Genomic DNA, 17,479 nt, shown 5'->3' on the forward strand with positions numbered 1-17,479 from the left:
GCTATCGACAGTACTGTTCTCTGTTCTCTCTATCACTGTCTATTTCAGTACATCTTTTTCCCCCCGTCTTTAAACATTTTTTGTTTCCAATCGTCATAATAAATGTCACTGTTTGTGGGTTTTTTTACGCCTCTACCATGACACAATCGTAGACCTGCTCCACCTTCCCGACTCCATTTCTGGTCTACAATCATCTCACTCTATTTGCTGTTTCACTCCGAGTTCATGGTATAATGTCATCAGTATAGAGGCCTTCCTGTCCAGTGGGCATGTATCAGCCAGAGAGATGAGGTGTGCAGTGATCTTTGACCTCAAGCCACCGTTCAGAGCACACACCTCATCCCCATCCACCTGTTGCAGAGGAGAGAATGATAGGGACTGATTTTGTCAGAGAAGACAAGCTTCACCATAACATTCCCCTGTTCATTTGTCAAACATGGGAAGAAGTAGCTACGGCAAATGCACACACTGAACGCACACAATGAGTATCAAATGTAGTATTTCGTCACTTGTCGTTCGCAAAACTTGTATGTTACGTTTCATTGGTTTCATTGGTTGTTCATTGACTTTTGATGTAAAGTGTCCTTGGGTTTTGTGAAAGGTGCAATAGGAATTCAAGCTATTATTATAATAATCATTATTATTATTATAATTTTCAGGAAAAATAATATGTGTTCCAGTATCCAATGTAGTTATTATTTAGTCACAAGCTATTTTTAAACAGTTAAATAAAACCCACAGACAGAGATAACCATTCTCACCCGGTGTCCCTATTTTGGGTATGTCATGTCACAGGCAAAGATAAAAAATAAAAAAAATAGCACACAAAAAACAGATCTACAAGCTCACAATGCTTCGAATTGCAAAGCTACTTTTGAGCAACACTCTCATACAACAATGTATAAAATAGGGCATCAAAATATAAAAAGATATGGGGATACAAGGTTACTGTCCGACAGTGAAGATATACTGTACGAGGAGTGTTATGCACAAGCAGATTCTCAACCCCAGACTAAGCATTAATTCTGTTAACATGTGGCAATTTGTTTTCTTCTCTGTTGAATCCCTCGCATTGCTTCTGGCTCATCGATCAACAATTTGCGACTATTAAAGCCATTGCCTTGGAGGTATTCAACCACACAATGTTGTGTTCACAAATGATCTGTAAAACATGCACTATATTGAATGAGTTGTGAATTATTCCTGTGGCTAATAAGCACACTGGCTTATAATAAATTGCACCATCATTGGGTTAGTAACCGACTATTCAGGCAGAAGATCCATTTAATGCTAGAATAGAGAGAGTACACAACTACATCCATATTAATGAATGCAAATATGATACCCACACTCCATCCTTGTCCCTCTTCCCGGGTCTGGGCCTAGCTAAGGATATGTTCCATCATCTCCAGTTGTCATCCAGCTTACCCCTCCTTCCTCATGATCAGTTGAACATACCAAATAAGACTCAACCAACCATCTCTCATCTTCTTCCTCTCCATAATGAGCTTTTGTCCATTTCATCAATTCAATCATTATTTAATGTTTCCACAATTTTTTATCATCTTTGGATCCATGCCTTCCTAAAGACTCAATTGAATCAATACGCCCCCTTTATTTGAATTCAACTCACATCACTCCATTAATTGTTGTCTCTCCCTCTACACCTCACCCCCCACTACCATCACCCCCTCTCTCATTCGCAGCCCCCCCTCGCTATCTCTTCATTCTCCATCTATCCATCTTTTTTTTCCTTTTTTGTCCTTTACCACAGAATGAGATGCAGGTCACGCACACGTTTCCTCTCCCCGCCATGGCAGTGTTGGCGGGAGCGGCGGCTAAGCGTGTCCCTGTCCGGTCTAAATCGGATTGATTAACGGCGTGCTGCTGTGGCAGGTCTCCTGAGACCCCCCACCCCCCACTACCATCCACCATCGCCTCCCAAACTCCAGATGCGTCAGGGCAAGCTACAGGGCTACGGTAATTGGTGGTCGAACAGCCATGGCAGCTCGCTCCCTAATAGCTCCTCCAACTCCTCAATAACTCCATACAATCACAATAAATGGGGTACAGCAGGGTAGGGCTATAGTCGTCAAATGGGCCCATGAAGCAGTACCTAGCAGGTCAGTATAAGATCCGACACATGCTCGCAGAGACGGCCATACACACGTGCATGTCTATAAAAACAATTTGTTTGTCTTTGTCTGTTTTTTTATGTTTCAGATTGGAAAATATGCTGTACATTGCAAGAGTTATAGAGATTTTACCCCTATATTTAGTATGAAAGGAGGCTATCAGAATAATTCAGCATGCTGGAGTGCATTCAGTGCGTGGAAAGTCAGGTGCTGTCCAAAGAAAAACTGTCAAAAGCCTCATGGGAATAATATCCAGAATGTGAATAAGGAGGCTTTGTGGTCATAACATAGTGTCCTGGTATTTTCTGCAGCTCTCTGGTGGTCGATTGATCAACAATAAGCTTGTTTTATTTGCTAACATGAGAAATAAAAAAGGCTTATTTTGATCAAATTAAACCTGGTTAACTGTGCAGTTAGCAAAATAATTTATTCAGTTGATGACAATTAATCATAGGGTGACCATATTTGAAAAACCCCAAACCAGGACCCGCACTGAAAATCTATCTGAAAATAGCCAATCTACAAGCTCAAAACTTTTCACGATGTGACGCATTGTGAGCTTGTAGATCTGCTATTTTGGCTCACCATTTAATTTTTCATTCTCATCTGGTGTTTTCATTAGGATGGGGAACAATTCTTTTAGCAGTGATTGTGTTGTGCCACACGTCCCTGGTCCCTCCCCTGCACGCCATATAAGGGCAAGGGCCGGGCGTCTCCCTCAGCCAGCACAGGTGTGGCGGGTCCTAATCAGCCCGGCTGCTCCACATCACCATCATCAGGAGCTGGCCGATATAAGCTGCTGAGAACCGATGCCCGCTGCTTGGATATTAACTACTGTGGTTGCCGGCTGTTAGTTTACTAGTGTTCCTGAGTGAATCTCTAAAGCTACTTTTGTTTGTTGCTAACCTTTGTCTCTTTTTGTTCCAGGCTCCCTCCACCTAAAACCCAGCGTCTCCCAGCTCCATCCACGCTCCTCAGCCTTCTCCACCAGCGCTCCACTTCCTTACTCCCTGGATTACAAAAACCCTCTCACCTCCGCAGGACTTCCTCCCACCGTAACGTTATTGTTTAATAAAATTCCTTTTACCCCTATTCCTGTCTCTGTGTCTTTGCCTTTGGTTCCCCGGCACTATACACTACACACAGTATTATTTTAACTGTGGTGAAAACTGGGACTATATTTGGTAGTGAATGTTGAAAACCGGGACATTTTAGTCTTTTAGAGATATTTGTACATAGTTTGAAACCAAATACCAAATATAACCAAACATAAACAAATTTTGTATGAGTGTCTTCCTTGGCGTACTGACGCCAGGCATACAAGGTTTCACACTGATAGGTCCAACCGTTTGCAAGATTAGCTTCGGGCACACACACACACACACACACACACACACACACACACACACACACACACACACATATGCACGCACGTACACTATCACAGTCACACACACTGTGTGTGTGATAGTGTACGTGCATACATGTACAAACGTGCACACGCATGCACACGACACGCACACACAAATATAATCTCTGCCCCTGGCCTTTTTGGCCTGGCAGAGATAATGAATATTTGGTGGTATCATATAAACATGTATAGCTGTAGATTTAATTTATGGAATAGTGAGTAATATGATCTATAATGTTCAAGCATCTTGCAATATAAAGTGAATCTGCTAATGTGTAGTGTGGCACAACTAAACCGAGTAGGAGATCTCAGCAGTGGTATGAAGTACAATTTTGAGGTACTTTTTCTTAGTTGAGTAATTCCATTTTGATACTACTTTATACTTCTACTCCACTGGATCTCAGAGGCAAATATTATACGTTTTACTCGCCTAGAAGAATTATTTGACAGCTTCAGTTAAAAGTTACTTTACAGAGTTAAATGATTATTCATTAACCACTTAAACCCTATTTCATAATTACAGTAGGCTATTCAGAAATCGCAGATCTACAATGTCGCAATGTGAAAACTTGAAAACACTTGTGAAATGGCCATTCTGCATAATGGGTACTTTTACTTTTGGTATATTTGGTATATAAGTATATTTTGATGCCAACACGTTTGCACTTTCACTAAAGCAAAATTCTTAATTAGGACTTGTTACATAGTATTTCTTCATTGTGGTATTGCTACTTTTATTTAAGTAAAAAATTGGAGCAATTCTTCCACCACTGGATCTCAGCTGGGGATTTCAATAACAATTAGAGTGAAACCCTGTTTTCCTCAAGGGAAGGGGAACTGGGCCTGGCGAAGTGAAAACGAGAGAGAAAGGCAAATCAGGATTATTGTCAACAGCGGTGGAGATTGATAGCGGCAAGGGAGTGAATTTCTGTCTGTTTAACCAATGCCATCCTGATTTGACGTGCCACCGTTGGAAACAGCTAGGACCCGTGGGACAATAGACAAGATTACACTGACAGCACTTTTCATTAGAGGGGCAACATTTAATAAGGGAAGAGTGAGAGACAGAGGGAACAAGTGTGGTTAGATGGTTAGAGGGAGACTGAACAAGTGAGAGAGACTAAAATAATTTCACTAATTCTTCCTGCTGTATGCCCTTGTTTTTTAATAATTGAGTCCCCTTTAGTTGTTGTTCATCTACACATACGTAGAATACTGTACTTTTACTCATCCTAAATATTAGGAGCAGTGGCTGCCATTGATACGGCTCCCCATGGAGCAGTTAGGGGTTAAGTGTCTTGCTCAAGGGCAGTTTGACACACATTAGACTGAAAGAACGAGCCCAATCGATGGTCTTGAAGGGCGGAGCCAAACCCAGGCGCTGGATTCCAGCGCCTGATTGGTTAGGAGATAACAAGGTCCTAAGACCAGCGTTCCTGCAAGGTTCTCCCAGGCTTTTTTTCTTTTGAAACAAAAAAAAAGGCATGGGTTTCCGAGGCTAGACACACATAGACTGGGCGAGCTAGCGGCCAAATCTCTGATGTTCCGATTCCCAGACGGCCTCTCTCCCCACTCAGCTACAGCTGCCTCTAAAAACATGTGTGACATAATACAAAATTCATATTTCAATGGCAATTTGTTTTTCCTTTTTTCTTAAAGCGGAGAGGGACACGTAGAAGGGCAAATTGGACGGCAATCCGCCTTTTGTGGCCCTTGATTGGTCCTTCATTCATAGATATTGCAGCGGCCTGTTTGATTAGCGGATGAGGAGAGACATCACAGCATGCGTCGGGCGGACCTATACAGGAAAACCTGCTTTCCTCCTATGTGTTGGTTTGGTGTTTGTGTGCATGTCTGCCACAATAAAAATATTATTCCTTGTTGCCAGTAGGGTTCATTCTTGAAATGTGAAAAATGCTTTAATATCCTTGTTTCTTACAAAATGCAAAGACCCATGAGAGTGTGCTATAGTAATCCTCTTTCACTTAAAGATTTTGGCCCAATTGCTGCCTCTGCACCTACATGACGAAACTAGTACATGGCGATAAGATGGGTTTTATGAAATCCATGCTGGTCTCAGACAATGTAAGGAGGCTGTTGCATCTCTTACATGGTGCCCCAAATCTTTGATCGCCTAGAATAGCATTTTCGAACATGTTGATGGTCAGTGCTTGGGTCGATCTTTAGTATCGCTTTATTGTGGTGTGGTGCTCATGGAACTGCTCAACCCTTTGCCATATCGAGAGGATGGAGGCAAAGGGGTCATTATGGTAAACTTCTTTGACAGAAACGTAGCATCCTTATTTAAATGTTTTCTCTTTATTGAGCAAGTGAAGACGGTGTGCGGTTGGTTTCATTCTTTGAATTGTACAAATGATCTGGGTTTAAAATAAATTGGCAGAAATCTGCTCCCTTACTTCTGAACCAGGCGATGATCAATTCAGCGATTTGTCAAGCCAGTTGTCAAACGTTTTACCTATCTGGAGATAGAAATGTTCCCTTCGATTCATAGAATTTACACACTCAACAAAATTATTTCTGATTTTGATAGATGGTTCTCGCTGCCAGCATCAATAATTTAGAAAATGTATTTAGTTCAATGCTCTTGCACAACCAAACCAGTACTGGAGTATGGTACAGACAAGCTATAACTAAATGTATATGGCAAAGTAAGCAACCACACATAAAGTTCTCTACAATGCGGTGGAAAAGACATGCTGGTGGTTTGCTCTTCCAAATGTTAAACACTATTGGGCCTTTACGCATAGATCCTTAGTGACATTGCTTCAGCATGAGTCACCGGTGTCGTGACGGGCTCTGTAAAAGGGTCTAGTCTAGTGCATCCCTACTCCGTCCAAGATCTTCTATATTCTCATCTGCCCATTACTCAGTGTCATCGTAAATTCTGCCCCATTGTTTTGCAATTACTCTCTGTATGGAAGGTGGTAGATAAACTGTGTGACTGTATTGCATGAGACTCATACTCTCCAATATGTAATAATACCAGACTGTTGATTGGTGCCCAAACTGCACATTCTATTCAGCTCTCCAGTTGGAGAGAGAAAGGTGTTCATACACTTGTGGATATTTATGGAGACAGGGGGCTTGCATTCTTTCCTGGATTATGGTCCAACATAATGCTAATAATCATGATAACTAGTAAAGTAATCATATCTTAATTTCATACATAGAGTGTATTTGACTCCCAGGAAGCTCTGTTTATTGAAAATGATTGCTGGCCTCATTTGAACTCTGTGTTTTATGAAGGTAGTTTGTACTTATTTACATAATATAATACAATTCATATTATTATCCTACTATCCTACTATAATTCTAGTAACCTCTGTGCGTTTGTAGTGGTGGTGGTGGTGGTGAAGCTACCCGGTTCTCCCCACTGCCTGGACCAATTGCTCTGATTTTGCACACAGACATTGACCATTACCATCTGAACTTAACTGTGAAGCCCGTTTTTCAATTTCATCAAATCTCAGCTTCTTATTAGCGTTTTTGTGTCAAAGAATGTCGTCCCATAGCTGCGGCTGCCCAGCTATGGGACAAACTGCCTCCCGGGTTGCCAGATCATGTGCGCATATCCCCCCACGGATGCGCTGCGCCGACCGGGTATGGTCTAGTAATAATAATTCTGGGAATGCCCTCCAGTGGCCAGAGTCTGGGAAATGGTTGCCTCTAACCTCTCTGAGATGTTTGAGATTACAGTGTCCATTATACTCATTCTAAATTATCTAATTATCCACCTGAATCTGCTGAGTCATCATGGAGAGCCACTCATGGAGATGCTTCACCCTACAGACCAGCGATGGCCAGCACAGCAAGCTCAGAAGACTGAGGGGCGGTGTTCCACAGGGGTCGGTTCTCTCACCGATGCTGTTTAACATCTATATGTACGATTTACTGGAAACAACAACCAGAAAATATGGTTTTGCGGTTGACCAGGCCATTTTAATGTGACGACCAACATGGAAGGTGATGGAAGATGGCCTCAACCACAACATGGGCATCTTGGCAGCCTATCTTTGCAGGTGGCAACTGCAGCTTCTGCAAGATCATAACTGGCTGTCTGAAGCCCACCCCAGTGTTCTAGTATAGCAGGAATTACCCCTTGGCTTTCCTCGCTTTAGCAAGGAAAGCTCAGACACATGACTGGCATATCCTGCATGTCGCCACTACGACAGCATTGGCTCCAAACAGACTCAAATCCCACCACCCATACAACAAGGCGTCACAAGAGATGCTCAGCTATATCCCTGAGGACCTGTCTAGAAACGCATGGCTGGCAGCATCCTGGAAGCAGGAGTGGGAGTCGGTTGGGCCCACACGTATCCACCGCTACATCTGAGTCCCAGGAGACTGCGTCAAAGGAGAAGATCTTGCACACCAACAATGGACCCCGCTGAACCACCTGCGTACTGGGGTCGGCTTCTTCAAAACATCTGTGAAGAAGTGGGGCCTGGCAGACAATGCAGCATGCGAGTGCGGGGAGCTTAAGTGAGATGGCTGTATTTTTTTATGATTTTGTCCTATTTTTTACCCTTTTTTTCTTTTTGTTAGCATCTTATCCTTATGGACAATGGTTTGTAAGCATTGTTTAAAAAACTAGGCTGGTGCCCAACCGGCCTACTCAGGAACAATGCAAGTCGGGAACGATGCATTTTGGAAACACATGGCTACCGTATACCCAGTTAGGCAATACCTGTTATACCCTTCTGTCTGTCTGGCCCCCTTTTATACCCAGTCTATGATTTGCCTTGGATAAAGGCGCAATATAAATGCACCATTCACCATTTATTTTTATACAGGCGTATCGGTCGGATTCTGGACAACTGCCTTTCCGACCGTCTCGACGCCAGGCACGGCCCTCTTCCTCGGGTTGACATTGCAGCACAGGGCGAGTTTGAAGTCGGTCGGTGAGACGGCTCTCGAGATATGTGAACTACAGACGCATACACGCACAGACGGATAGACATTTTGTGCATTTATAGTAGTCTGGATAATGAATAACTCAAACAGATGTCCACAATAAACTTTGTCTCAGAAAGGCAGAAAGTATAAGAGGCCGTTGTGTGAGAAGAAAGGAAGGGGACGGGGTGTAAGTGCTGCTTAAATTTATTGTCCATCATGAGACAGTGACGCTTGTTGAAAATAACTGATCTGCCTCCTCAAAATGTGTCGAGATGCTTTGTGAGCTTGTAGATTCGGTGAGTGACACTGTCGTACGACAAATTATATATCAGGCTTGATGGATGTGGTAGGTAACACAGAGCACACAGTGGAATGAACAGCTGCATGCACTTTTAACAGTCTGAGCACAGGATTTGGGTGAGGGAAGCCAAACTAGAGGGGGGGCTTTGAGTGATGGGGGGGGGGGGGGGCTGGGGGGGGTGTCTGTTGGATAACAAACTGACCAACCGAGCCTATTTTCAGGGAATAGAAATGAGATTGGGGAGGTGGGCGGTCCATGTCTGTTTTTCTTTTCTTTTCTTTTTTTCTTTGTTTTGTCTTGCAGTGTTGCCTTGGTCCTCTGGTAATAAAACTGACAGGATTCATTCACCGTGATGTACAGACCTCTCAGAGCGGAGCGAGACAATTGAGAGGGGTCTTTTAAACTCACCTGAGGGACCACTAAGGGTGGACTGGGGAGAGCGCTCTACAAAAAGAGGAATGGCAATGGAAATGGCACATTTTATAAAAGCTAGCTAGGGTTCTCTACCTGTGTGTAGCAGGCTAAGGTGCCTTGTTGTCATTATGGAGTTGAACACAAAACCTTTAGCCAGCATTGTAGATTTACGGCCTAATTGGCGTGCTAAATGCTAACATTTTTCCATGACACGTGTCACAATGTTGATTAGAAAGTCTTTAATTGGCTTTAGACTGAAACCTTTGAGGGCATGTCAGGCACTCATTAATTGGATATAAAAGGGTTTCTGTGGACTGCTCTACCTGCAGTGCATAATCCAAAGCACAGCCTGGGTTCATCTAATTGAATATTCCACTATCACTGACTGGATATTTGAATTTAGACTTCCTGAATGTAGATCATTCTCATGCTGTATTTTACAGTCATCAAAAGCACATGCAACTCCATACACACACAGCACATATGTACTTTCAAAACATGCACACATTTCACATAGCTGCACAGTAGTGTTAATTTAACTCTAGTGTAAACCTAGTGTGTTACCTTCACGTTAAATGAACACTGTGGTGGAAATCGCTTATCGCTGCCACAACATACACTTTTCTTAATGTTGTTCTTATGAAAACACTTTTCAGACTCAGTATTCTGCGGGAGGGTAATGATGTAATGGAGATGAGAGATATCCATGTGTGCAGAATATAATGGTCTCAGATATTAGAACAGAAATATAATCATCATGTAAACGCTGTTTGTGTGTGCAAGAAAGATAAAAGCCCAACAAAACAGGCGAGGAAATCATTATATTTGGAACAAGTACAGCCTCTGAAATAGTTATATGATTCAAAGAACAGCACACAGACAAAAAGGAAACATGAATTCCATTTGAATGGACTGACATGAGGTACATCCTTTATCTGAAATATTGTAATTAGCAGCCTCTGACTTTGACATTATCCAGATCATAAAGAGTAAAGCTCAGTCCACATCAATGATTTGCAACGCATAGTTGCAAGCGGTTGCAAGTTGCAACTAGGCCGTTTCATGTATTGGCCCGGGCCTAAACCTCTGTAACGGTATACAATCAAATGTTTTTTTCCCTGGATTCCTTTGATCATGACGTAACTTCCCATATAGGCCCCGCCCATTTCCAACCGACAAGATTTGTCTGCCATTTTGCGTAACTTTCTTCAAAATAAACATTTTACTTCTACTCCAACAGAGTATTGTAACAAACCCACACAAATCTGTACACATTCTCTCTCTCTCGAGTCATGTGATCAAGATGTACCACAATTTATAAGGACCACAATGGAAATAAGTCCTGAACTTTATTATGTCATATCCTTGACTTGTGTTATGACTTTTCAAATAAACTAAACTAAACTAAAGTCGGAATTTTCATATTCCATTCCAATTGGCTACGCTTGGCATCCAAATTTGAATCACACATTGTCACCCAGATGGTACCGATTTATCAAATCGGTACCATCTGGGTGGGCAAATTCTATTTGTGATATTTTTGTATTGCTATACATCACTAGAGTACGTTATGATAGACATATTTACATATTTAGTCTATATTTGATAGACTTACTGACTGCTAGCTTATTAGTGTTTTCACCTCTTAAAGTAATGGACTGCTGTCACTCAAAAACGGGAAAGTGCCCTTCCCTGGAAATCGTCTTTATTTCATTATATCCTCTCCCTGGAGTGGGTCTGCACTACTTGTACTACTATTTGTTTTAACTGCTTTTATATATGAACACAAAAAAACATATATCCTCATTCTTCAATGTATTCAACGAGTGGTTTACATGAGTACTTCCAGTGAATATTCAAAGATGAGGCACTGAAAAGGTATTTGTAAATTGACATTGTAAAAACAAATGTTTCCTTGTGTCATCATAATGGTTGCACCCCACGACTGACACAACCCTGGGAATGCAACCAGGCCTTTTGGAGATCTGCCCTCAGAGGAGTGCACTTTTCTAGTTTAATTCTGTTCAGGCCAAGCAACCACAACAGGGTGCTTTACTGGGCTAAATAAGGTGTTGTTTTGTCCACCAGTCACATCCTCCATAGTGAAATAAAGCCTATAGTGACTATAGGATGAGATGTTAGCGTATGCTACTTGTCAGAAACTGCAAGGTTCATTTCCCCTCCACTCCACAAGGAGACACCACAATGGGATTCAGACTGGTACCTGTGGTGGTGACCTCACTTCCTCCCACTATAAAAGCAGGACTGGATTCCCATTTCCCCCCTTGTCCTTTGTTCAAAACACATGCAGCTGGCCTGTGTTTGCCATGTGCTGTCCATGCGTATGTTAAACCTGGTATAATGTAAGTTCCAGTGTTTTACTTCTAGTGATGTGGATTATATGATTATATTTAAGAATTGATGAGCTTGAGTTATTTGGATATTTAGATGCTTAATATTATGTAAATTCTAGTAAATGAAATACTTGGCTTATTATTATTTTGATGATATACCTTAATATATAACATGATTTAAAGGCCATATTTATGTTTGACGTTTTATCTGACATGATATTATAATTTGTTTCTTTGTGTCTTTGTTTAGAACCATGGCATCATCATGAAACCCAATGTCAACCCTATTCATCATTATCCGGCTAAAAATAAACTGGATATTTGATTGCAACTTTGTTTCCTGGTGGTTTGTGGCTCCAGTATGAACTTAAAATCCTAACACTACTGTAGGTGCTGAACTCAACACCACCAGAGGAAAAGGAAAGGGTGTAACTGACCACATTCCCCATATTGAGCCAACTATAAATATTCATTATCTCATTCACTGCTCATCATGGTAAAGGGCAAAGTACTGTATATATCAGCTGTAAATTATGAATCTTTTGAAAAGGTCATTTACCTAACCACAAATCTTTTGATGACTTATAGGACATGAAAACGCAAAAAAGATTTGTCTCATTGAGTTCATGCATACCAGATCACAGAATACAGTAGTGGTGGGTTAGGTTAGTCATACTGTATGTTCATGCATCCACTAATGGATGGGCATCAGAACCTCAGTTGTCTACAGTTGCTTTGTGATGGACAGTTTTTCTTCATTGCATTCATTCATCTTCTAAACCCGCTCACCCTTTGTGTGTGCTTTACCTAGATCTGCTCCAGTCAGAAATCTTACAGCTTTCTCTCATGCTCCTTCTGTCCGCTCTCCTCTGACTATCCATCTATCTTCCTCTCTTTCCTTGATTTCTCTGTTGGCCCACGTGTCTGTGGCCTGTCTACCTTTACAGTAATCTCTCCTCAGGCTGTCTTAATCTCAGCTGCCTTTGACGCCTTGTGGATCAACTCAACTGAGTGTCTGTCAATGCTTGAAAACACACACACACACACACACACACACACACACACACACACACACACACACACACACACACACACACACACCAAAGGATTTTGGTTGACATTTGGTTGACATTTTACATTAATTCTCACAGTGGCCTATACATTATTATTTAATTGTTATGAGCACTAAAATAAACAAAGACAAAAAAATGTGAACCATTTGCACAAATTCCCCACCAAATGACGATTGCTCATCTTATTGAATGGAGCAACTGGTCACACTTTACAATGTTCTCTCAAGGCTGTACTTTCCTCATTGACCCCTATAGTGGTTAGTCTGCTGTAACAGCACTTGTCTATTCACAGCATAGAGCCACCTCCATGCAGTGAGTGGAGTGAAACTGTGAGGGCAAGATCAGCATTGAATTGGGTTAAATAATTTAGTTGATGGAAAAGATAATTAATGGGCATGAAGCCAGTGGCCAAGTTAGAAGGCAGGGTAGAAAAACCTGTGTGTGTGTGTGTGTGTGTGTGTAAAGAGGGAGGGGGCACAGGTGGAGGGGACAAGACCTCATCTAAAGGCTATGAAAGATTTAACAGCAGGAGAGCACAGGAATGACAATAACTGCGATGGCACGCAACAAACCAAGTCCCCCAATTATATCTGGAATCTTCCAGTCTGTCCTCTTTACCATGCACTTTATATAGCGTTGCTGTCGGCAGTGGCGCAGCCAGAACGCTAGTATAGGCTGGGCCTATGCAGGAGTGGGTGGGCACGCATGCGTTTTGGGCGGATTTTGGGCGTTTATTTGTTACTTTATTTCGGTGTTAGGGTTAGGTTAGGGTTATGTTATTTGATTCCTATTTTTACCGATTTTTTCTATCACCCAGGCCCACCCATGGCTGCGGCCCTGGCTGTCGGGCAGAAACCAGCTAACTCCATCTTGACGCTTTTGCATTTCTTTCCATAAATCAGTGCTATTGAACACCCTGTGTGTTGGTAAAAAAAATATTGAACCAATGAAAAGTATTAAAAAGCGCTTCTGACAAAACCAGCTAACATTGGATCCTCAAACTTTCTGCTAAACCAGCTAACTCCACCAAAAGGGGTGGAGTTAGCTGGTTTTGCTGACTCCAGGCTCCACCCCCTTTTGACCTCCAACCAAACAAAAAAACAAAACCTCCTAGCTCCACTTTTTTTTCTCCTGAAAAATGAACATTTTGGAGTTAGCTGGTTTCTGCTCGATAGCAGAGATATGGTAAGTCCTTTTGAATCAGTGGATTTGGGAGCCAAATCAATCACATTTTTTGCAGACCTGTTAAGTCACAAGACAGGCCCAGGTTCAGTTTATCAGGAGATTATCAAATTAATTTAAGTATAATAAACCTAAATCCATTATGGAATTACACAAATACTTTCCCGAAATATAACACTGTTATCAGCCAGATATCTGCCTCTGTTTGGTTTCTTTTGAAACAGCATTCTTCCACTCTCCATATTATTAGGGACGGTTGCCATTCTTCCTCCACAACTGTTCATCCATCTCCATTAACCACTTTAAACTTGGCAGTCCCTATTTTGGACGTTATTACAGACTATTTTATTTTACATTTGATTATATTTTAAAGATCAATTCTTCAAAAATTGCAAAAACGAATAGATCTACCATCTCACAACCCTTTGTACGGTGAAGTATATAGGTCTTAACCTTAGCCCTTGCTATGGTCTTAAAGCTACTCTCTTTTTCAACAAAATGTTTATGGGTCTCTGAACACCTAAGTGCATACCTCATCAATAAGTCTATATTCCTTCCCGCAGCTGCATGGCCGGGTTCAAATCCGACCCGAGGATCTTTGCTGCATCTTTGCTGGTCCAGGGACCCCCAGGGCTACTTGAGGGGGTCCCAGGGAGTCCCCAGCAAAATTTGTTATAGCATCAAAAAAGAATTAACCTCTTTAACCCTTTTTATTTATTTATTTTATTTTTTGAAACATTAATAGCACAAATCCTGTATGGGGGTACTGGCACAAAATGTTTTCTGATGAGGGTTCACGGCTAAATACATATTATTTTGGGGGTCCATGACATGCAAAAGTTTGAGAACCACTGCTGTAGAGGACGATTCAAATCATCAATGCACAGCAGTCATGAATAAACAGTAGCCCAGTATAGGCAGGGTCATTGTCAGCTCAGTAACACATTGCTGTAGTTCTGTGTAGCGTGTAAATTATGTGTAGGGGAACATCCACTCTACCATCAAACCCTCTGCCTGATTTGACTTGGCTTGCAACAATGCACAGTGAGTTTGTCATGTTCTCTGGTAATCCCCAGGATGTCACACTTGTGTTGTGCATCGCACATGTCAGAATCAGAGCTCCTCAACAGAGTGAAGCTTTAATTCTCTCAGCTTGTCATGAATCTCCAGATGGAAGCTTCCCAAGGTTGTTTTCAGACATTTGTTTGTTTCCTTGTTTATTTATTAGTGTTAACATCGGAGAGCCTCAAGAGGACAGTAGCCAGCTGTTGCATTTTGACTTCACTCCAATGAGACTGGGAGATCATTATCCTCCTGCTTAGCTGTCAGTGCCTCTGTGTGTGTGTGTGTGTGTGTGTGTGTGTGTGTGTGTGTGTGTGTGTGTGTGTGTGTGTGTGTGTGTGTGTGTGTGTGCGTGTGCGTGTGCGTGTGTGTGTGTGTGTGTGTGTGTGTGTGTGTTTCTCTCTGGCTCTCACTGTCCCCCTCTCTCTTTCCTGCTGCCCAACTCTGGAGGAATGTTAAAAATGTTATATTCCACGTCCACTTAGAGGAAGCACTTCTTCTCTCTGGCCTTCACACTCCTCTTTGACCCCAAGGACAAATCACTTACTGCATTTGTGAAACTTCATGAAAGCTTTCGGACAATATCCAGAGAAAATCGATGTTGCATTATTAAACAGGGGTTGATAGTTCTTATCCAAATCAGAATTGAGATTATTCTGCACTAACTCTACTCTCACCGAATAGAAATTAGTTATGAGTTACTTTTCCATGCATTTTTATGAGTCATATCCCTGACTTCACGTTCTCTTAATTATTGCACTGCTAATTTGGTGTTGTTTAAAATCTGTTCTGCTCACATATTAACCCATATTGATACTTAACAAACTGCATCAAAATATTATCACCCAAAATGTACAATAGATATATAGGGTTTAGTGGCAAAAGTCCCAACAAAAATTCAGTCCAAAATATTAAAAGTAAGAGATATGACACTTCGCATGCACACGCACACGCACACGCACACCACAGTCTCACCTGCCCGTTCTTCTTCAGGTCAGCCCACATGCTGGTGCCATCACCCCCCCTCATCAGGACGTGGTAGGTGAAGTAGTAGATGCCCGGCAGAGGGCAGGTGAACTTTCCAGTACTTGGCTCATAGTAGTTCCCTACATTGGTGACGACATCATCAAACTTCAGCACTTCACTTCCTTCATGCTGTTTCCGGAGGCCAGCGTAGAAGGCAATTTTGGGACTGTAGAAGGAGGGCACATAGCCGCCCGGCCCGGGCCCCGGGGGGCCTGGTGGGCCGGGTTTCCCAGGCTCTCCGGGAGGGCCCCTGGGCCCGGCGGGCCCAGGAAGTCCGGGGGTCCCGCGGAACCCGGGCTTGCCCCTTCGTCCTGCGAAGTCCGGGGGCTGAGGGGAGACGGAAGACAGCTCTCCCTGTGGGGGGGTGAACGTGTCGCACACCATCTTGCAGCTGCCGAGCATCTCGTAATGGCTGCCCCCTCCTCCGGACCCTCCCCCTTTCGTGGTGTGGACCAATAAGGGGATAGCCACCAGTAGAACCAGTACCATGGCCACGCCAACTCCAGCGCCAATGACACGTTTCTTGCGGCTTAGCCGGGAGGCAGCCAGCGTGAGGAAGTCCTCCTCCCCCTTGGCTGGGATGGTTGTGCCAGCCAGACTGAACTCTGGGTAGGCAATAACTAAGCAACTGAAGTGGTGGGTGATGGCGTGGGGTCAAAAAGGAAAGGCACCACTAGGGATGCGCCAGGCAGGTCTCAAGCTAAAGTCAGTAAAAAAGTAAATTGAGGTGAGTGAGACACAGGTTTTTCCATTCCTCTGTGTTCAATGCACTCAGTTTGTCCATAGGGTTAGCGTATTGGTTTTGGCGTGATTTCTCTAGGCTAACCCTAACAATATTTATTTGTTTGTGGTTTCTTAAAAGTTTGAAGGCCTTAAACATGACATGAATTTATAAATCAAAGACTTGTTTGTAGTTTGTTTTTTCACGGACACAACAGGTGAAATGTTGATTCCCCAATCAAGATCTATTTTTATTTTCTTCTGGCTGTGTAATAGCACAAGCTCCACTGAGTATCTTTCACTTGCTCAGGCAGAGAGCTGTCAGGTGGGGTCTACAGAACTCCCACAGGAGTCCATCTCACCCACCACGCAATGAGGAGGGGGCTGAACTGTCTGTCCAATAATGAGAGAGAAATTGTCAAATCTCTGGTCTTTTCTTTTCACCTCCTTGCTTGTGTTTATGTTCAAGGACTCATCCGTCTCTGCTTATTGTTTGGAGAGCGTTAATTCGATATCTCTCTGACTCCTTAATTCCACTTACGGGGGGTTTTATGGCATAAAAATCTACACTCTGACCAGAAAGGACAGAGAAAATTATGACTGTGTGCATTCCATTTGAGGAGCAGACAATCTTGTTGTATTGGTTTTGATGAAACGTGGAACATCTCAAATCACTGCCTCAATGCATGGAGTAATCTGAAGGAAAAGGGAAGACATGCACACGCACACACAAAAACACACAATCACAAAATCAGCATTGATGATAGGCTACTAACAAAATCAGATCCATTTATTTTTGTATTCAGTTAATAAATTATCCATAAAGATTTTATCATCAAATATCTACTTATTGAATTGATTGCATACATTGGAAATGTATT

The 17,479-nt window shown here is 42.4% G+C and overlaps 1 protein-coding gene across 1 annotated transcript in view; it reads right to left on the bottom strand.

Moving 5' to 3' along the window:
• Positions 1–16,370, bottom strand: part of c1ql4b (complement component 1, q subcomponent-like 4b) — a gene marked incomplete at its 3' end in the record, with an annotated part of 17,357 nt that extends 987 nt beyond the window's left edge. The window contains exon 1 of the mRNA XM_084062172.1: positions 15,828–16,370. Coding sequence (XP_083918298.1) covers positions 15,828–16,367 — 540 coding nt within the window. The 5' untranslated portion in view covers positions 16,368–16,370. The remainder of the gene's footprint in view (positions 1–15,827) is intronic.
• Between the last annotated feature and the right edge of the window lie 1,109 nt (positions 16,371–17,479).

This window comes from Gymnoscopelus microlampas (assembly GCF_963454915.1).
Source record: "Gymnoscopelus microlampas genome assembly, chromosome: 7".
Lineage (NCBI taxonomy): Eukaryota > Metazoa > Chordata > Actinopteri > Myctophiformes > Myctophidae > Gymnoscopelus > Gymnoscopelus microlampas.